This window comes from Abramis brama, assembly GCF_963993115.1.
Source record: "Abramis brama genome assembly, chromosome: 23".
Classification (NCBI taxonomy): domain Eukaryota; kingdom Metazoa; phylum Chordata; class Actinopteri; order Cypriniformes; family Leuciscidae; genus Abramis; species Abramis brama.
In genome coordinates this window covers 3,814,529-3,836,865 of record NC_139985.1, presented here as the reverse complement: position 1 = coordinate 3,836,865, position 22,337 = coordinate 3,814,529, and the positions used below count along the sequence as shown (strand labels likewise).

General features: G+C 39.0%; 1 protein-coding gene across 6 annotated transcripts in view; it reads left to right on the top strand.

The window, feature by feature from the left end:
- The window catches only part of camta1b (calmodulin binding transcription activator 1b), a 268,279-nt gene that overhangs the window by 111,663 nt on the left and 134,279 nt on the right, over positions 1-22,337 (top strand). For all 6 annotated transcript variants that reach the window (XM_084100190.1, XM_084100192.1, XM_084100191.1 and 3 more), the window contains one exon: positions 13,620-13,687. In XM_084100190.1, coding sequence (XP_083956316.1) covers positions 13,620-13,687 — 68 coding nt within the window. The remainder of the gene's footprint in view (positions 1-13,619; positions 13,688-22,337) is intronic.

The window sequence follows — 22,337 nt, the reverse complement described above, 5'->3', positions numbered from 1 at the left end:
GCACAAAATGTTGATTATAAATATACTCATATTTCATTCAATTATACAAATGATTGATGAACATCTTAATCAAATAAAATATTTTCTATTTTATTCCGATCACCAAAATAAATAATACTACATGATAAATAATACTGTATAAATTAAATGTAGATTAATCCTACTAAATCTACTAAAGAGCAGTGAGTGATTTATTTCTTTGTCTTTTGATTAACATTGAAACAGACGTCAGCAGGTTTATTAGGCTGCTGTCACTTTAAGACCGAATGCACGGATCCAATATACTGTTACTTATTTCCCAACTGCTCATGTTCACTTAAGATATAACCGATGGTGTTTAAGCGATTACTCACCAAGCCGGCCATTTTAAAATATTTCTGTGTGTATTTGACCTTTTAGGTGCTAACCTGAAACCCAAAGTTCACTTTGCTTGTCCATGTTTCACTCCGTCTCGGAGCGCGCGCACAGAAAGCTTGGGTAACAGCATCTCCTTCACCGCTTAATGCAGTTTTAATAACTCTTTTTATTATCGAGCACGTCCTGCAGTTTAGCAACAGTAGACTGTATTTTCAGATCACTGATCTGATTTGGATGTTAAGTTTGGGTTGTTAGGGAGGAATGAAAGTGCACCACTGTGAAAGGAAGAAATGCACTAAAATCGCACAGCTCTAGTTTCTTGCTGTCGTTTCTGTTGGGTTGCTGTTGTTGCAATCTCTCCACAAAGACGTTGCTAATTTATTATCCTTTTCACCCAGTAGAACTGCAAGTCCAGGCCCCCAAAACTCTGTTGTCGTATAAATAAACAGCCAAAACGCATAAAAAGTTTTCTGTTTTTAGTTGAAAACAGTGTTGTGTATACGGCCCCTAATGCTCCCCAAGTCTGCATCTATGTGATCAAATATACAGCAACATCTGTAATGTTGTAAAAATATTATTGAAACTTATTATTGTATATATATTTACAATGTAATGTATTCCTGTGATGCAAAGCTGAATTTTCGGCATCATTACTCCAGTCTTCAGTGTCACATGATCCTTTTTGTGAAAACATTTGTGCTGCTTATTTATTTAATTAATTTGTGTTGTGTGTGTGTGTATATGTGTGTGTGTGTGTGTGTGCGCGTGCGTGTGTGTGTACGAAACCCCTAAAGGGAAATTGTGATGGTAAAAAGTACATAAAAATGAGATGGGAGGAAAGAATTATATTTCAATGCTTTTGCATTCTCTTGCAAAACTTTTGCACAAGGCAGGTCACTGGGTTTCTGAACAGAATTTATATGTGACTAAATCGGTCTTTTGCTGTCTTTCATTTGTTTATGACAATTGAATTCTGTATTTAACTACAATAGTTGCTGTTCAGTTGATTTGTTTACTTGGTCAAGTGAAGCATGGAAGCACTGAAACCATGGCGGCTGCTAGATGACTGCTTATTAGCACCTGGTCTATCTTGTAATCTCTCTCTATCTTGGCCAGTCTGTAGATGTTTTTTTTTGTTTTTGTTTTTTTGTTTTTTTGTGTGCTTTGGGCTGGATTAATGTGGCACTTTTCAGTGCTCTTGTGTTTTTGTCTGAGCGTTGTAGCAGCAGTCAGGAACAGTGATGCATGTTGGGGAATTAAATTACTACTTGGCTGCAGTTCTCTCTCAAATATATCTTTTTACTCTACAAGTTTATTTATTTGCTACTTCCTTGCTGCACATTTACCAAAAGTAAAAATCGCTCATGGTTAAGTAACAATAGCCATAATAAATAGATTAGTCTTTCTCCAGGAGAGTGATGCAACTGTTATATCAGAGCAAAACATCTCAAAGCATTTCCAGAGAGGCAGAGCGCCCATGAAAGCAAATCTGGGTACTCGTTTTCCCGGCACTCCTCTTTAATTTAGATGAAAGAGGAGATTTCCTAATCACTTACAGCCCTCTTACTTATTTTTAAATCATGTTTCAAAATTTAGTCTCTTCAGTGGTATATCCATTTTGGCCACAAAAGCAGCTGAAATGGACCAGAAAATGAGCATAGATTTCATGATAATGTGTGTGGTTAATATGAGCAGCATCTTGGACAGCAAACAAAGTAAAAATTTTATAATATTTATTAATATTTTATTCAGCAAGAATGCATCAAGAATGAATCAGTGACAGTAGACATTTATAATTATACAGAAAATATTTTAAATAAATGCTATTTATCTATAAAAAAAAATCAGTTTTTAAAAGTATTGAGCATCAGAACAAAATTTTTGTTTTATTTAATTTTTACAGTATTTTTCTGTATTTTCAAAAATAAAAGTAAGATTGGTGAGCATAAGAGACTCATTTTAAAAATCTTATCGACCCCAAACTTTTGAACAATGGTGTATATCAACCAAACACTTGCATATGATATAAACAGTTCTGGGCGAATATGCCGCCGTCCAGGAGGAAGTTGGTGACCTTCACCGCCACATTGCTCCCTTTATTGCCACATCAGCACCGAGTTCCAGCCGTGCCAAACCGCCTGACAGCCGGACTGCCTCGCCAAACAAAACAGGCCGACCGCTGACGTTCTGACAGGGCAAACACGCACCTTAATTAACGCCTGTCACGATCCTCTGATTAAGGGAAAGATGAATCTGTGCCGGGATTCATTGAGCAGGGTGGAGAAAGACACACAAGTATTGGAAAATTTCAGGTTTGCAAACAAAGTCGCAATCTGAGATGAAATTAATGCAACGTTGGGGGGAGGGGGAGGAATTTGAGTTTCTGACACTGGAAGGCAGTAGAGTTTCCCACTGGTGAGTAGAATTAAACCATAACATCAAACCGTAACAGTTTTGTAGGGATGGGATTGGGAATGGTGAGGAATGCCGATTCCACTCAACTTTATTAATGAATTTGTTCATGAGTTTTGAGGAAGAAAGAATGCACAGTGTTTGGGAAATAACTTCTAAATTTATTTTTATTTTATTTTAATTTCAGCCTCCTTTGCTATTGTTACTCGCTCAGAAAGTGAGTGAGCAACAGAACATCCTATACAGGACATCCTATATGATTAAACAGGAGATTTCTTAGATTTTTCAGTAAAATGCTCAAAGCTGTTAAAAATTATTAAAAATTGTTGTAAATGATTGTGTTTCATAGTGCATTTCTAAAACTGCAATTGCAAACTATCTAAACACAGAGATCCTCCATTGACATAAAATAGCAAAAGCTACCCTGAGAAAATGGCAGATGGCAGCAGTTACCAAGGCAGGATTGGTTTATCAGAGGAACAATGAATCACGTGGGACGATCTGTCGATTCGCATTCACAGACGAACACTGATCACGACAATGGCTCTGATGCTTATATTGCATATTTTACGTTCTAAAACCAAACATCATGGCAGTCATTTCAGTAATTGTTTTTAAAATGAATCTGTTCTCGATTCCCAATGTACAGTTCAAGCATTCTTTCAGAGTGCACCAACACACTCTATCCCAGAGTATTTGTATTGGCTGTCTATGAGCAGAGTTCATCGGCATCTGTCTGCTTGTCTTCCATAAGGACTGTTTCATCTGTACCCATCATCTGCAGATGTCTGTTCATCTCTCTAGCCTTCAGCCATTGATTTCGAAAGTGCAATAATATACGAGTTGTACCTGTGACAGATGGACAGCTCCTGCGGAGATGGAGTTCAGTTCTTATAGCTCACACTCAGTGGAAGAGGAGGGCAGGAGGTTCTGATATGACTCAAATGGTTGGAGACTGAACTCTGGCCTCAAGGAAAGCAGCAGGGTTTCGGTACGTGAGATGATTCCTCCATCTCAAAGAAACTTCACATTGTCCATCAACTTTTCTCATTTATCACAGTTAGGGAACTGGGAAACTGTTAGTGGGGTTAATTAGCCGCAGTGCTGAGCTATTATTGTGTGCTGTAGAGTATAAACCGGGGAGCTGTGTTAAAAGCCACCGCCTGCAAATCCTTTGTGTTCCATAAACAAAATATGCTAAATGCTCAGCATGTTAACTTAGCATGTTTGATTTGGTAAGTAGATGTAAGAAAAAAACAACATCCCATAGATCAGGGCGCTTCAACGGGGGGTCCCTGACCCATGGGGGGTCCATGGCGGGACTGTAGGGGGTCCGCAAATTATTGCTGGATCTCAAACATTTTTATTTCGTGAAAGAATGGAAATGTGCTAAACGTGTTTACTTCAACCAAAGATAAAGCTAAGATGTTAAAGTTCAGCTTAATGCGTCATTGATAGATACATCCCACATTACATTAGAATTTAACTTTTTATATTAATGTACAATTAAGTTTATGAGTCTGTACTTTGATAATGAGTAATATTAATGCCTTGTAAACATCATAACAAAGTAAACAGACAGATTAATATGGTACTACACTCAAGCCAATGAAGGCCAGGCTAAAAATGCAACATTTATTATTTATTTACAATAGCAATTGTATATGTGTAACAAGGCTCTGCCTCTCTGTTCACCAAGGGGGCCTTGCCATGAAAAATAGATTTCTGTTGTATTTCATCCTTTTTTTTATGTCAATGTATAATAATAATAATAATAGAAATAGCAAACAGAAACATCAGTTCAGGGTTTTGCATCATTCAAAACTGAATTGAAAAATCCTTTTAAATTCCTGAAGAAAGAAAATAGTGTGTAGAATTGTAATGTGAATTAGAATTTAAGGAAGTACAATTACAATATATTATACTGGAACTAGAAAAGGAAAGTTTGTCAAGACAGACTTTTCCGTGTTGGCTTGACAAAGCCTTTTTTGAAAGTTTATAAATGTCTTTTTAGGTTTAATTGGCCTTATAGTTAGACAGACTAGTGGATAAATAAATTAACTTTCATTGTATTTTCCTGGGTGGAAGAACATGTAATGTGTTATGAAATTATTATTAAATCAGGGATTGAAACAGAGCCAATTTTTAAATTCTGAATTTTGCCCAACCCTGGAACAAAGCCTAATGGATTCAGGAATAAAGGCGCATTTCAGTTTCTTCCATCTTTGTCATAACATCCTAAACCTAGAAGATGAAGTGCTGTAGGCATTTTTCATGTTTTTAAAGCAGAATGGATTTTAGCATGGTAAACCAGAGTTACACTTATATTGGCAGCTGAAATAATAGTAGAATTTGTTTGTTGGCACACACAAAAAAAACTATTAGCATAAAATTACTATTCCAAGACAGATGTAGACCCCCAAATCATAAGACTATTCCACTATTCCATTATTATTGCAGAACAGTCTTGCACATGTTGAGAATTGTGTGCTTGTTTGTGTCTTGGATGCATTTTTAGTTTATCAGTGAGTTGTAGCGTCAACCTGGTGGCACCTCTGATATGGCATCACCAGGTTTGGAAGCACTGAGGAAATCCAATATTCCATTGTGTCACCAATCGAGCGCGAGCAGCAGCCTCGATCCCAGGCGAGGACGAGTGCCACTGCATTTCTGGAGTAGATCCCGGGTGAGCCCAAGCGGAGGACGCGTCTCTCCTCCTTCCTGTCTCTGTCGGATCATGTATTCCGGATGGGGCCCACGTGTCGTGGAGGAAGCATGAAACGTTCCATCATTCCTTCCCCACCGGGGCCTCGCTGGCAGAGTCGGGGCGGCTCCTGGAAGCTTCTGCCTGGGATATGACCTTCACTCCCTCTCGTACTAACAAAAGGTGGAACGCATGTGTGGATGGTTGCGCTTTCCTCCCTGGCTGTACTTTTTGTCTCGTGATAAAATGAAGAAAAAAAACTGCATTGTTCGTTGATGTTTGGCCGACGGCACAGGAAACATCTTGTTTCTAGCCATCTTTAGCTTTGTGGGTCCAGAGCTTTACTGTACGTGACACTTGTTTTGCTTTTGTGGTTTTAATTAATCTGCAGAAGCAGCTATTAATTGCCGTCGCTGTCCGTCTCGCGCACGAGCTGTAATGTGAATGATCTGAGTGAACTATTTACTGCTTCGCTGTGCATGTGGGGAGTTAAACAAGAGGAGAAGTTCAAAACAAATTAAAAACTTTTAGGCTTTTCCAATTATGGGGAAAATTGCTTGGATGAAGAAATGCAATTTAAGTTTTTCCAACTGTAAATATCCCTGTTTTAGAGAAAGCTGTGGGCTAATTAGATGAATTAGCTTTTTATTGACAACTAAATTAACCAGAATGATTATTTTTAGTGGTGCTTTCGAAGGCTGTTTGCTGTTGTCGCTGTTGTCGGTTATAAATAAACCACACATGTAACCTATCAATTACACAGCAGAGATTAATTTCATGATTGATATTTGATGAGTGTGTAGTATGTAGATGAGTATGTCACTCGTAGGCGACACTCCATCTCTTAAACTGAATAATTCTCGTGCACACAGTAATGGGAAAATCACATCACCTATAATAATGTGGCTGCTATTTTTCATTAATGGCTGACCCTCTTCTCTGTCTCTCTTTCTGGCTGTTTCTCTCTCTACCGCTCTTGACTATCTGATAACATCCTTGCAAATGATAGTTTCATTTTTATCATGGAAGTCAGCAGCCTTGGCACTTGGACAGGGAAAACAATCTTGCTAAGTGCCAGGTTTCAGCCCACTTCTCTCTTTCTCTCTCTCTCTGCCTCTCCAACACAATAACGCCCTCTCCTTATCATTGCTGGAGGTTCACAATTGACCAAAACAAACAAATAACCCAAGAGGGGCACAAGGCCACTGCAAAACAACAGAGAGAAAAGAGAAGATAAAGGGAAAGAACAGGGGAATATAGACGAATAAAGAATAAAAGCCTATAAAAAGACAAAATAAGGAAAGAGACTGTGAGAAGTCTGAAGAAGTAATAAGGAGAAAGTGACAACTCAAACTCTACACCATGTTTTTACATTTACGTTTTATGCATTTGACTGACACTTTCATCCAAAGTGATTTACAGAGTGTTTGAACTGCAATTTACCCTTTGGTTACTTTGGTAATAGAAGCCATTGGCATTGCTAGCACCTTTCTATAGTTAAGCAACAAGAATTTTTTTATATATATATATTTTTTTTTTTTTTTTTTTGACTGAGTGTTGGCGAAGCTTCTCTGACACTGTAGTTTGCAAATCTGCAAGACAACTTATCTTAAAAATAACATGTATTTATTTTTTATTTTTCTTCATTAGGTAATGATGCTAGCAACCCCAAGTCATGGGTTCAATTCCCAGTGAATGCTTGGACAAAATGCAGTGTGTGTTGTTTTAGATAGAAAAGAAATCTGACAAATGCATAAATATAAGTTAGTATAAAGAACATATATAAAATCTTCTCATTTCTCCATTGCCCTCAAATTGATCCCTTTTTTTAACACAAAGGTTGGGATTTATACATGCAGAAACCAATTTCCTTGGTCTCTGTGTTCTTTCATAATTCATAAAAGCCATGTGTCCTGAAACCTGTTGTCATATATTAATATTAATGACCCAAAACAAACATCATCACCCAGCGTGACTGATTGCACTCCACACAAATGTTTACATCTCTTTGAACAGCTGGAACTGCAGGTTAACCTTAAACAGCTGCTGTGCCGCAAGGTCTGCTGGGATACACACCTGCAAAAATATAAAAACAACAGAAGTAGAACTTTAGCCCACTTGCCCCTCCACGTCTCTCAAACCGCATAGCGAGAGTTATTTTCTGTGCTGAGGTGACAGCTTTGCCTGCCAGCTCTCTGTATCAAACAGCTGGAGATCTGTGCGTGCATCTAATGCTAAAACAACCTGGATGTTTATGGTCTGTGTGCTGGTGTTGGGCTAAAGGTTATGAGATCGAGTTGAGCAGCTGTTTGCCATAATCCTCTGACAATCAGGGAACTTTAAACAATTGAAAGTAGACAAATAAATAGATATTTACAATGGCGTTCACATTTTTAAAAGCCAATGAAGACATCAGTGTATTTCCTTCTCATTCATTCATTCATTCATTCATTCATTCATTCATTCATTATTTACTATTTATTTAAGATTTACTATTTATTTAAGTGTCTTTTTAAATATATTTTGACTTTAAGCACATTTATAATGACTTTCTCATGTCATTCCTTTGTTTTATTGTTTCTCTTGTTGCTTTGCTTGTTCTGTTTTCTCTTATTTTATTTTTATATTTTGTGTTATTTACTGTTTATTGCTGCATTTTATGTATGAAAGTTACCATAGAAATTATATTTATTATTATTATTATTATTACTTTTTGGTCTTAAAGCCAACATGAAATGGCATTCATAATTTTTTCAAAAAGTGTTTAAAACATTTGATTTGATCTGTGTACTGTTGTTGTCTCTGTTGTCTACTGGAAGCTTCTTCTTCACCGAAACAAATTCCTTGTGTGTGAACATGCTTGTCAATAAAGCTCTTTCTACTACTACTTCTGCTACTTCTAAAATGAGTGGTTCCAGAAAAGTCTCTTAGGAAATCATTCTGTCTTTGGGTGTTGAGGAATGAATGAATTTATGTTCTGCATTGTACTTTTAAGGTAATATGTTTTGACAAGCACTTGTTCATACTTGCTGTCCTGCTCATGTCCTATTCTTAGGACCCCTTAAATGTGTCCCAATGGTGTAGTAACACAACTGACACGACTATCACTTGATTAATTAAACCACTTGACTTAGTTCTTCGTTTATCCGAAAACACTAAGATGGTTCCTTGAGGACCAGACTCAGGACCTCTCCATGACCTGGATCCCCATTAATGGTCCTCTCACCTTCTCTGCCCTTCTCTGGCAGCATTTCTTCTACTTCTTTTAAAGTATGCCACAGTACGTTTCTCCAGTCCTCTGCCAAACTGAGAGAACATCAATCTTAGACCACTATGATGTCCTTTGCACCTTCGCCGAAGTCTTTCTCCTTGAGCAGCGTCTGGATGGCCCGACCACACACACATCCACTAATCAAACCGGGCTTTGGAGCGGCATCTCCACAAAGTGCAAGAGAGACATTGGTAAATGACAGTTAAAGGAAGCATTTATCTTTTTTCTGCAATAAGCTGCAGAGACTCCTGAGCGTGGTGTCGGTCTTGGCTTGTGTGTGCGAGTGCGGACAGTACGAGGACCGGTATGGCGGACACGAGCGTTATGATTAATGGCTCAATTTCCTCTCCCACTTTTTAAAGTGGATTGTCAATTTGCTCTCTGTGATTTGGTGACGTCTCATCTACTGAGTGGGTGGAGAGACAATGTAAAAGATTGTGGATGAGCAGTTTGATTATGATTATTGAGATGACAGCGAGACTCTGTGGGGGACTTCATTGCTTTTTTCCTGCTGACTTTGGGAAGAAAGAAAAAGACACTTCAATTTGAAGTGGAAGCAGACCGGAGGACGTCTCAGTGGCCTGAAAGAGCATGTTTATGGTATCATAATTTGTCATGTCATCTTACACTGGTGAAAAGTTTGGAATAATTAAGGTTTTTTTTTATGTTTTTGAAAGAAGTCTCTTATGCTCACCAATATGTAGTGTACATGAATGTCTCTTCTCACCTTAGACTTTCCAGGCTGGTGGACCAGGCGGCCCTTAAGGAATCCTACGGTTAGACAGATTGGAAGTGATGGTGTGCTCAGAACAGAGCTGACTGTACCACTTTGTATCGTCTGCCGCTTGATAATGTCTGAGTGTTGGTTTAAGCACATTCGGTGCAGTTCAGCGGGGTACACTCTGACTAATATTCATTTCGGAAACTGCCAGCCATCTATGTAACGCAGGCTTTAAGGGTACCTGTGGGGACCATGGCAGGAACCAAGTGTGATGGAGTCTTACGCTAATGAATCAGGGCACGTATTCAAAAACGATCTGTCGTGCAAAATTTTCTTCACCCTGCAGCAAATTGTGGAGGAGAGTATTTTCAGCAGAATGATGACTCTCTCCCGTTTTGTTCACGGTGCCACGGGGAGCACTTTGGGTTTAAAGTTCATTCGAGCTTGGTCAAATGAGAGTCAGTTTTAGGATGACCCTCAGCAGAACTCCAAGGCCTCCATCTCAGCCTAAATTAGAAACTTAATATGAATTATGCAGAGATTAAGAGATGTAAGATCACATTTTACAAGCAGTGTATTAGGGATGGGCAGTGTTTGTCAGATTTGTCAAGACTGTTCAATTCAGTGAACAAATGCTCAAAGTTATTCTGCTCTTCTGGCAGTGTACCGTATTCATCTTAATAAGTTTTAATATTTATTTTATATTTTAAAGTTTTAATATGACATAGTTCTGTAAAAAATGTTTTTAAAACCCATTCAAATCCTGCTGTTTTGGAGCAAAGTACTGCCAAAAATCATGCTGTAACAAATCTTACAACTGCAAACAAAGCCTTTTGGGACATTTTCATGATTGATCATTGATGTCACTTCTGATTCCCATCCCTAACATTTTAAAATTATTTCAGTCATTGGTATATTGCATTACCTCACCATGGATCTAGTAGTAGAAGACTTTTTTTGATGTAATTGCCATTTTTGCCTTGACTTATTCTGAAGAGTTCGCCATGGTCAAACAAAAAAAGACACCCCTCAGCTCAAGTGGGCCGGCTTGATCATTTAAACAAAGTGCTTCATCAACTTTGAAATAATAGCTGGAGTAATTGAACTCGATAGTCATTACGCCTTTTTCACAAGCACGACGGTGATGTGAAATCCACACGTTTTCCATGAACGCTTCCCTTAAATAAACCTGTCAGGGAGTCACACTGTTCACGACTTCTCTTTCATATTGGGAACAACAGAAGGAGATGGATGGCAGGCCTGGCCTTTTGAAACAGGTAGCAGGATTTGCTCATGTCTTCCTTTGGTGTTGAATTGTTAGAAGCGTTTCGAAGATCATTTTCACAGGAGGCCGATTTGCATTTCATAAAGTTTAGCAACAAGCATTCAATATGTAAGCCAGAGAGAGAGAGAGGCATTGTCTGGAAGGAAAAAAACACTACAGTTTGTCTGGAGCGCTGGATCTTTCTCACACACCTCTTGACTCCTGTTTATCCCTACTATAGTTTAAAGAGCGCTTTGAGGAGTTTCACATTTGTCGGCTCCTGAGTGGCAAACTTGGAGGCGCTCATTGGCAGTCAGAGTGAGGCGTCAGCGCCGCCCTTCAGGTTAACTGCGGGTTAGGGAAAGAGCTGCCTGGAGCAGGTTCGCTAGAATCCGAACGAATGGCCCCCGGGGTTCGCGGAAGTCAGAGGGAGGGGGAATGGGATAAACGAAGGAACGGGGATAGGATGTTCTCTGGCACAACGCTGAAGCCCCGAGGCCTTCATCTTCATTTCAATGCAAAATGACTTTGTCATATAATCTCTTTGGTGACTACAGCTCTGAGTTAGGAGCACGGAACAGAGGAATAATAAGGCAATGAGAGCAAAGAGGAGGGGAGGAGTGCTGGGAATGTATATGGAGCACAAAAAAGCAAGCTTATCGAAAATAGAGGAAAACTAGGCTGAGAAGGGACAGTAAAGATGAGCGAGCTGCTGAGAATTGACTCCTTAATAAACAGAATTTGACAAAGGCCCGGCTCCCCGATGCTCGGTATCTGTCTTGTTGCTTGTTTGCCAAATTACTGCGGGTCATTGTTTTTCATTCAGTCCATCAGCGGCAGTGCCAGGACACTCCCAGGGTCCCAGCATAACAAACAATCCGACAGTGAGAATAGAGACCCCCAGCCCAACGGTAAACAGGAGAACAAAGAAGTGTGTGTTACGGTCACATAAGGTGATGGAACACTTTGAAACATATCACAGAAAACAATGAAGGCGGCCATTGCTGTGTTTGGCACACCACTTAGACATTTTAAACTTTCAGACAAAGCTTCCTTTCTAGTCAAAGGAATAGTTTTGTCCCAAAAATGTCATCTTCTGTCATCATTTACTTATTTCATATCATTCCTAACCTTTATGCATATCTACTTTTTCTGTATGAAAAAATGAAAGTAAGTGAGGATTGTTGTTTGGAATTCTTCAAAATATCTTTGTGTTCCACCAAAGACACAGTCGTATGGGTTTGGAACAGCATGAGAGTGACTAAAGGATCATTTTCATTTTCACAATATGAATTTCAGTTCATTTTAATTAAACTTTAAATTCAAATAGCAATTGAATTGAAATTCTATTCTACTTGAGAAATTGAATGGCTCACACTTTTCCTCTTTCCTCTTGGCTCTTTAATGCGCTTCTCATTTCTCCTCTGTTAGGCCCATCCCTTCCCTCTTTGCCTTCAATAATGAGGCCAGCAGGGTTAAATTGGCACTGCACAAGTTGGCTTCTCTAAATTGAAACCGAGAGAGAACATTGCCAGTTGTGTTCCAATACACTTCTCTAGGCCTTCTGCCTGTTTCCAGAACCGAGCCAAGAGAGCATATGGCCGCATGTAGATACACAGCGAATCTTTCGCGTGACTGTCAGCCGAACACTCCACCCTCCGCTCTGTTGTGAAGAGCATCCTGATGTGTCTGTCCTGTAGACGTGTGGCACTCGTTACCCAAATCCCCTCTCTTTAGCCACATTCTACTTAATATAAAGAGCAAACAATTGTGATAGAGCTGTTAACGTATATGTGATGTACGTCGTCTCTGTATTCTAGAAGCCCAGACACTCATTCTCCTCACGCTTTGCTAAAATGAGCCCACTGGTGCATAAAATGAGATCGCTCTTTCAACTGATCTCAGAATTCAGGCACAAGTAACTCATGTGCACGTGAATGTTGTCTTAAGCGCTCCGGTGGTGGTTCCACACCGATACGACGCAGGATCTGGCTCTTGTCAGAGGAGTTGATAGTCGATATGGCATGCTGATTGGCTGTAGGGCTCGAGATGCAGTTGGGCCCTTGTGCCTGTGTAATCTGGCTTCTGACAGCTGCACAGCGGGCCGTCTGAACACTTTACCAATACCCCGGAGCGACGGATGAACGATGGTCATCGTCAGGTCATCTAGAAACATCCGCAACTCTTGTATCTCGGCATGGAGACGGACGGGTTACTCATACTAATGCTCAAAACCGCTTTACACAAGATCATGTTCTCGGACAACATTCATTAAGTTTATAAGACTGTGTTTTGTGGTGTTTCAATTGAGTACTCTAGTTTTATAAGGGCTGCTAGAGGAAAGCTGGTCAATTTTACCGCACCTGAGAGAGAGTAAAACTCAGTCGGATAGATTTGGTTTTAGTACTTTTAATAGGTCTGATAATATCAAGGGCAACATGTCACCTGTAATCTATCTATCTATCTATCTATCTATCTATCTACAGTATCATTCTTTCGTTCTATCTTATCGTTCTAGGTCTATAAACCTTCAAAAGTTTTAAACTTGAATTTAAGTTGATTTGAATTGCACTCAACCCTGGTGTTTACATGATGCCTCAAAGTATTTCCAAGAACACCATTGTACATGATACTTTGCGTTTTAATAGTGTGACCAGTGGAGAGAAGGCGGGAAATAACAGAACAAGGAAATGTGGAATGATGTAAGAATATGCGCTGACTAGGATTTTTTTTTTAAATAGAAAATAAAGCTTATGCTAACTGAATCTTAGTTGATAATGGAACACTAACATTGTAATGTTATTGAACTAGACAATTAGAATTTTTAAGACATGTTTTAGACGGTAAAAAGAGCACAATCCTGAATATTTCTTTATTTGATCTGTTGCAGGAGATTGCAGCCTACTTGATAACGTTTGAAAAACATGAAGAGTGGCTGACGACGTCCCCCAAAACCAGGTAAGATGACACGCGTGGCAGCGTCTCCTTGTTTTATATGTAAAGTGTAAAGCTGAAAGGTACTGTACATTTCAGTACAACTGCCAGTTCCTGCACATTTCACAGGCATGTGCAGACAGATAATGGAATATTAATGACTATTTATAATGCAAGATGTGGCCAGGTCTATTAGCTTAATGCTGTCTTTGCTCACCAATGCCATTAATGTGGGTGGTAATGTGGTGAGATCGTAGAACATCACCCTACGGTGATAAGGGCTTAGCACGAAATTTACAGTGTTACTTGATTTACGGAGCAGCGATAATGAAAAAGCTTTTTACATGTAATGCCAGTTTCTATATCTATCCAGAGAGATAACAGCTGTGATATGATGATGAATGCAAATTAAGATAATATGTGGTTATATATGTAGCACACGTCAAGAGCTACCAAATGGCACGTAGATTAATTTTAAGCTTTGACGTTCCAAATGTTTTCAGTGAGGTTTATTTCTATAGAAGGCCATGCAATTAAATGTAATCATGACATAAGGAACTTGAGAGTAAAGACGACAATATCCAACGGTACCAAAAAGAGCAATTTCGCATGCTTATCTGCAGTGGTCCGGAAAGATAAGTTTGGATTTATTCATAAACAGAAAACCGTGGAAAGAGCAAGTGTTTGTACGGGAGGCAAATCAGGGGAAAGGGAAAATGTGGGCAGACAAATCACCACGGGGTTTCGGGTTCAAGAGCTGTTTACATGGCCAGAGGTTACCTGGCCAGCATCTGGACCTGTCATTCACCCAACGTGTACACACACATTTGTAAGTACAGCGAGCAGAAGAGGCAAATAAGAGCTGCTTTACTGAGCACACAGCCGATCCAGTCTCGTTGAAACAACCTTGTTTTCTTGCGTAACGGTATTTAGTGATTCAGCTCTGACATCAGATACCAAATGACTCATAAGATGCTTTTTGATTTGTTTGTATTTTAGGCACACCGACACATACACAGTGCCCCCAAAATATATTTTAGGAATTAAGCTGCACATCAAAATGTCTGAGTGTCATTGCATTAGATAACAAAATAGCAAGCGTCATTTATTTTGATAAAAGAAGCACATGGATATTTTTCAAGCAGAACAAAAAGAAGTTTGCTGGCTTAAAGTAATCAAACGATTATACGCTCAGAAAACATGCAATTCATATCCAGAAATGTGGATATTTTTTGCCGGATTTCATTTACACCATTCCAATGACCGTCTACTGTGAGGTTTTGATTTGCATGAGATTTTTTTTTTTAGCAATATTTGGCAAATTCCTCTTTGAAAACGAATAGCGTTCAAAAGTTTCGGGTCAGTACGATTTTTTTATGTTTAAAAGAAAAGTCTCTCATGCTCAACAAAAATACAGTAAACAGTTATATTGTTTAAAATAACTATTAAAATTATTAAATATATTTTCAAATATGATTTGTTCCTGTGATCAAAGAATTTTCAGCATCATTACTACAGTCTTCAGTGTCACATGATCCTTCAGAAATCATTCTAATATGATGATTTGCTCAAGAAACATTTCTGATTATCATCGATGTTAAAAACAGTTGAAAACATGACACTTTTTTTTAGGATTGATGAATAGAAAGTTCAAAAGAATAGCATTTATTTAAAACATTTATAAAAAAAAAAATCTTTACTGTTACTTCTCATCAATTTAATTTGTCCTTGCTAAATAAAAAGTATTAATTTATTTCAAACATTTCAAACCCCCAACTTTTGAACAGTAATGTACCTTTTAAAAAACAGTTTGATTTGCTTTTAGAGAGAATCTGTGTGCCCCCATTATGTGGGTCACATGAGAAAAGTGCATCCAAATTAGAGCTTAACGATGAAGCGTTAATGATATGATCGCAGTGTGTGACAACGGCAGGACACAGAGCAGCAGGGAAGAGACTGCCGGGCAACTGTCCTCTACACACACACACACACAAACAAACATGTAAACACAAGTGTTCCCACTGAGGCTCACATACGTACATACATGCACACACACACACAGCCCCTCGCCGCCCCCGGCCTGCCTTTACATAATGGCTCTGATTTCAGTCTGCAATTTGCCATGGCTGTTTAGTGCAGCGCGTGCTTTCCTGCTCTTAATGAAGCTTGTGTGACTCCAGGCTGTCTTCAGGGGTCACAACCAGTGTCAGTTCACACTGCAAGCGACGACTGGAGATACACAGCCGACATCAGTCCTAAATGCTTCCACACACACATTCATCTCATAATATAATTAAAGCAATGAAAGCACTGCTATGATTGTGTCGTCGTATTAATTTGAAGTTAAAAGAGTGCTTGTATCTCAGTAGTGACTCTTTATGGAACGAGCGGTTGGGTAATTCACTCATGATATCTCATCTCAGGATATTAATTTGTTTTTATGGCACTGATAAGACTTTTAAGGCCAGCTCTGATGTATTTTTGTTGTTATTTGTCGATTTGCGCTAATATTCATACAGTGCTGTTGTTTGTTCACACGTATGTTGCTCTGCTGTGCATTGTGTGAGTTTATTGGCCAGGTGTTCCTGCTCTGTGTATTTGTATTCATAAATGTGTCCTGGCGTGTGCATATGTGCGCATTTTAACCTTTATATGCCTGTCAGGTCTTGGCATTGCCACTACTCTGTGTGTGTGTGTGTGTGTGTGTGTGTGTGTGTGTGTGTGTGTGTGTGTGTGTGTGTGTGTGTGTGTGTGTGTGGCAGCTTCAGTGTTTCCTGGGATTCAGTATTTGAGGTAACGGCACTCCAGGGCCTTCAACAAGTACAGTTTTCTCCAAACATTTCTGACTATTAATTATAAGAAATATTTGTTATAAGAATTATTATTTAGAATTATACTAATCATTGTAAGAAATAGAATAAATTACATATATATATATATATAATTTTAAACATTTAACATATTAACTTGACATGATTTATATTATATTATGCAAATTGTAATCACATACAATTAAAAAAATACAATTATTAATACTGATACTACTAAAACTATATAATAATAATTGTAATTGATATAATTAGTATTATTTTTAATAATTGTATATAAAATACAATTATAATATTTCTATTATTTATGTAAATTATGATCAAAAATATAATTAGATGAATAAGTATTATATAATATTAATAAAAATCATGTATTATAACATGTTGTTGTTATTATTATTATTATAAGATTTGTATGTAGTCTTTGTGATCTCATATTAATTGAGAGACTAAATGGAATATTTTTACTTTGTCACAATGGCAGGACCATTAAAATGGACTATGATGATTTCATGTGAAGCTAAAGCAAGAAGAAAAAAGATTCGCCATTGGGATAAATATGGGTATTTAATTCAAATGTGAAAAGTTTATTTTTCTTATCCCATTGGCAATTTTTTTTTTTGTCTTACATATGAATATGGTTGAATTTCTGTTATTGTTCCCATATTCTGCGGTGCAGTCGCTCCCAGACTCCTATAAAGAACAGAACATAAAGGGCCCTTTCCCATTAAAACAATGACGTCTGAGGAATACCAATGCATGCCCGCTGCCGTTTTGTCAAAGTTTAATTTGGCTGATCTGCTTTGTGTCATGTGTCTCTCCTCTCTTCCGCAAGGGGAGTGCATCTGAGGTCGTAATTAAACACCACACGCTCATTCATGTGCAAATCCACCCAGGGCTCTTTGAAACCAAAGCAGTGGAGGATAGAACAAGGAGAAAATTGATAAACAGAGGGAAAGAAAAAACAGGGCAGACGCAGAGGAGAAAGTGTCCGCACGTCTCCAGGAGTTCATGTTTCCTGCTCGAGTTGTAGTGGACTTTGTAGGCCAGTGAACCGAGAAGACCCGTCTGTACCGCGGTGAATTTTAAACAGAACTAGAATAGAAACCACTTGTGCCGAACGGACCTTCGTTCCTAAATTCTCCCCGGTTGTTCTTAAAGGTACGTAATTGACCAATTAAAGCACTAATGATCCATATCAGTTTGTCATCAGAGTTGATAAACATGAAAGTCGAGTGAAATGATCCATAACAGAAGTTTGATTGGGTAGAGGGACACACAAACACATCGTGCATGAATACACACACATATATTGTGAGTCAGCATGTGTTTTATCTGACTTTCAGCCAGGAGAGAGATAGAGAGAGAGATTGATCTGCTCTCTCTATGTGATGTACACACCTACTGGCAGCTCCAGACACAAACAGAATATATTCAATATACTGATACACTGTACTTGACTGTGATGATAGTCTACAGACTGCTTTACACTTCATCTTCTGCTTTGTTTTTATCACACGTGTCCACTGGTGCAAAGTCAGATGAGCTGAGCGGACGTTTTCCATTCATTCTCTATGGCTGCCGAGCAGCAGGGGATTGTGGGATTGACAGCGCCGGCAAGCAAGCGATGAGAGTGTCAGAAAGAACATTTTAACTTCACTCAAATGAAAGACGAAAAATGTCTCATTGTGATGAAAAGGTAGTTTCAGAGCTTAAATTACATTGTTACATATTACTATATATATATACATATATATATATATATATATATATATATATATATATGAGTTTGTGAGATTGAATCGGGTCTAGATACGGTCTGCGCTGAACTGTTTTTGGTGAGTTACAGCCAATGATAATCAGGGATCTGTGATAGACATGGAGATGCCTTTACTTGAAATGCACAAACACAACACAATGTCTTTATATGGTTTGACATGGCGGCATAATGAAATAATATTGATATGGTCCAGTTATTTTCATCACACATCTACCAGATAAAGAAGCTCTGTTAGTGCGAACACACACTCACACACGCACACATCAGTTTCTGTTTGATGCCCACCTCTTGTTTGAGCGCCTTCCCATAATCCCGAATGAGCAGTTTGTTGGACATACCTTTTATTAAAACACCAAAATAACAACAGTGAGCTTTGAAGGTTTCATCGAACATAGCGCTCTATTCCTCCAGGAAATAAACAACCACTTTCACACAGCAAACAGTAAGTGTGTGTGTGTGTGAGAGAGAGAGAGAGAGAGAGAGAGAGAGAGAGAGAGAGAGAGAGAGAGAGAGAAGATTGTGGAGATGTAGGCAGTGGCGATACATACACTGTGTGTGTGTGTGTGTGTGTGTGTGTGTGTGTGTGTGTGTGTGTGTGTGTGTGTGTGTGAGAGAGAGAGAGAGGGAGAGAGAAGATTGTGGAGATGTAGGCTTTGGCGATACATACACTGAGTGTGTGTGTGTGTGTGTGTGTGTGTGTGTGAGAAAGAGAGAGAGAAGATTGTGGAGAAGTAGGCTTTGGCGATACATACACTGAGTGTGTGTGTGTGTGTGTGTGTGTGTGTGTGTGTGTGTGTGTGTGTGAGAGAGAGAGAGAGAGAGAAAGAGAGAAGATTGTGGAGAAGTAGGCTTTGACGATACATACACTGAGTGTGTGTGTGTGTGTGTGTGTGTGTGTGTGTGTGTGTGTGTGTGTGTGTGTGTGTGAGAAAGAGAGAGAGAAAATTGTGGAGATGTGGGCTGTGGCGATACATACACTGTGTGTGTGTGTGTGTGTGTGTGTGTGTGTGTGTGTGTGTGTGTGTGTGTGTGAGAGAGAGAGAGAGAAGATTGTGGAGATGTGGGCTGTGGCGATACATACACTGTGTGTGTGTGTGTGTGTGTGTGTGTGTGTGTGTGTGTGTGTGTGTGTGTGTGTGTGTGTGTGTGTGTGTGTCTGTCTGTCGCGTGCCTGCCATAATGAATTGTGCGCTGTGCCGTCTCTCAGACAGTACGTCAGCTCCTCTGGCTCTTCCCGCTAGTTCTGCATGTGTTGGCGCGCTGCAGCGGCAGACAGACTCTCTGCTCTGCACTAATGCTTTCTGGCAAGACACTGGGCATTTATTAATGCAGGAAAAGAAATTGTTTGTGTGTGTGTGCATGTGTGAATGTTTGCATTAGTGTTGTCACGATACCGAACGTTCAGTAGTCTATACCAATAGCAGTGATACTTCCTGGTACTTAATACCAATTTTAGACACAGTGGTTACATTTTGTTTGTGTGTGTGTGTGTGTGTATGTGTGCTTTTGTGCATGCATGCTATTCTGTACTGAATGTGTGCTTTTGTGATTTTGCTGTGTGCTTTTGTGCATGAGTTTTTATGCATTTATGTGTGCGAGTGAGTGAGTGAGTGTGTGTGTGTGTGTGTGTGTACGTACATGTTTTTCTGTCCCAGTGGGGACTTAAACCTGAATGCACACAGACTCATGGGGACTTGTGTCACTGTGGGGACCTAAATTGAGGTACACAAGCTTATAAATCATACAGAATGAGTTTTTTGGAAAAAGTTTTGTGTGATGGGTAGGTTTAGTGTGAGGGGACAAAATATACAGTTTGGACAGTATAAAAACCATTATGTCTATGGTGAGTAAAGATAGCGAACCAGACTGTGTGTGTGTGTGTGTGTGTGTGTGTGTGTGTCCTGAGTGAAGCGGTCCGTCCGAGAGGTAGTTGAGCAAGATGAAACGAGAGGGGTCTGGGAAGTGGCAACATGTCAATATGAAATAGAGAGAGAGAGAAAGAGACAGGAGCCAGAGGAGAGCAGCGAGAGATGATGGATGAGAGATGCCGTGTAAGACGCACTGAACCATACGGGAAGAGCAGAGGAAGAAATCTGACGGAATTGGAAAAGAGAAAACACAGCAAGCAGAAGATATGTGAAGGATGAGCACGCGCTGATGAAAGCAGCGATACGTCTGTGTGGTCCGGGAACACACTGTTGACCAGTGAGAGAATCCCGGCTCCATTAAACATACAACACACCGAACTATCACAGCTGAAGTCGTGCGCGTTGGGTTGGCGTGTGTATTTTTGATAGTGGTCGGTCATAGTACATCTTTTGATCTGAGTGCCGGGTGACCTGATTCTGTCGGCCCCGAGCTCATGAATAATCCAAAACAAACCATCATAAACAAACACATTAATGCATTCTGCCATGTGCAGTACACAGCCTTGAATGTGTCCGTCATCAGAGCTTCAGAGTCACTGATCAGATTGGTCAAGTTTTCAAATACTTGTTCCACATCTTTTTGACATTTTTGGCACTCTTGAAGAACTGAACATTTAAAAAAAAAAAATAATAATAATGCCCAAATACACAAGTATGAGAATGCAAACACCTCTAGTAAAAAAAAAAATGCAACACAATTATTTGATGCATTCTTAGCATTGTTTTCAGATTTCATTAAAAAGATCTTCATTTGAGTTCAGAAGATGAATGAAAGTCTTATGGGTTTGGAACGACATGAGGGTGAGTAATTAATTACAGAATTTACATTTTTGGGTGAACGAACCCATTAAAGGTCAATTCAATTTATTTATTTTCGTTTTTCAGTTACTGTACACTATGTTATCCGGTTGAAAGAATAAAAAAATGACATTTGACAGAGCATTTGAAAGTAAAATAATTTAAAAATGTTTCATTTATAGTGAGAAATAACCATTGTAGTAATCAAATATACACTTGGTTATTTCTAAAGCTCCCTTGAATTTGTTCTAGATCATTAGACATAGACATGGGAGAGAGAGGTAGAGCTCATGGGCAGATCACCCCCTGCGAGGCTCAGTGTCTCCTGGTGATAAAGACTGAATTCAATTATTTAGCAGCACTTGCAGAACAGACGTCAACTCACCGTCCCTCCTCCTGGGATGAAGTGTGTGTCTGTTAGAGTACATCTGCTGTGAAAAAAAGCGGAATTTATGACTTAAATAGCGGTAATGAAATACCAGAGTGATTAGCATATAATGGCAAACAGAAGCTAATAAGCTTCTTGGAAATATTGAACCTGAAATAGCAGGTATTTAGCGTACTTTTGGAGGTGAGCATTAGGGTTTATAACTCCCGAGTGTGTTAGTTCTTAAAGGGATAGATCACCCAAAAATGTGTCATTTAATCATGTCGTTCTAAACCTGCAGACATTTTTTGAAGATTGTTTCTATGGGTTTTTTTTCTCCTGTGCAATACAATGGACTGTGAATGAAGCATTTAAACTTCAAAAAGGATTCAAAGAACATTAAAAACATAGATTGAAAACAGCTGGAAGTTGTCATTCACAAAAATGGATCTCTCAATGGCATATTCAGATATTTTCAATAAATGTGTTATGATTCGTTCATAAATGATTGTATCCAGTTCTTGTGTTCAACTCACAGACTCGATGACTCAGTTGCAATGTGTAACGACTCAGTGGAGGGGGAAATTATCAATGAATAACTTTAATATTGGGATATTGAACAAAAGTTGTATAGTCTGTGTCTATAATGATTTAGCATCCTTATTTTGAAGTTTGAAATCCTCTGTCCCCATTCATTGTAATTGCATTGACACGAAAGATCAACACAGTCTGCAGAACATCTCCTTTTGTGTTCCACAGAAGAAAGCCACACAAGGGGGAGTAAATGATGACAGAATTATCATTTTTGGGTGAACTATCCCTTTAAATGAGACCACAGCGCTCAGGGTGTGATTAAATGAGACCCTGGAAACCACAAAGCCGCCCCAGTCTTCTTGAAACCATATTTTCCAGAGAGTGTGTGGTTATAGGCGCTTCTGATAATGCACATGTTCAACAAGGAATGATGGAGAGT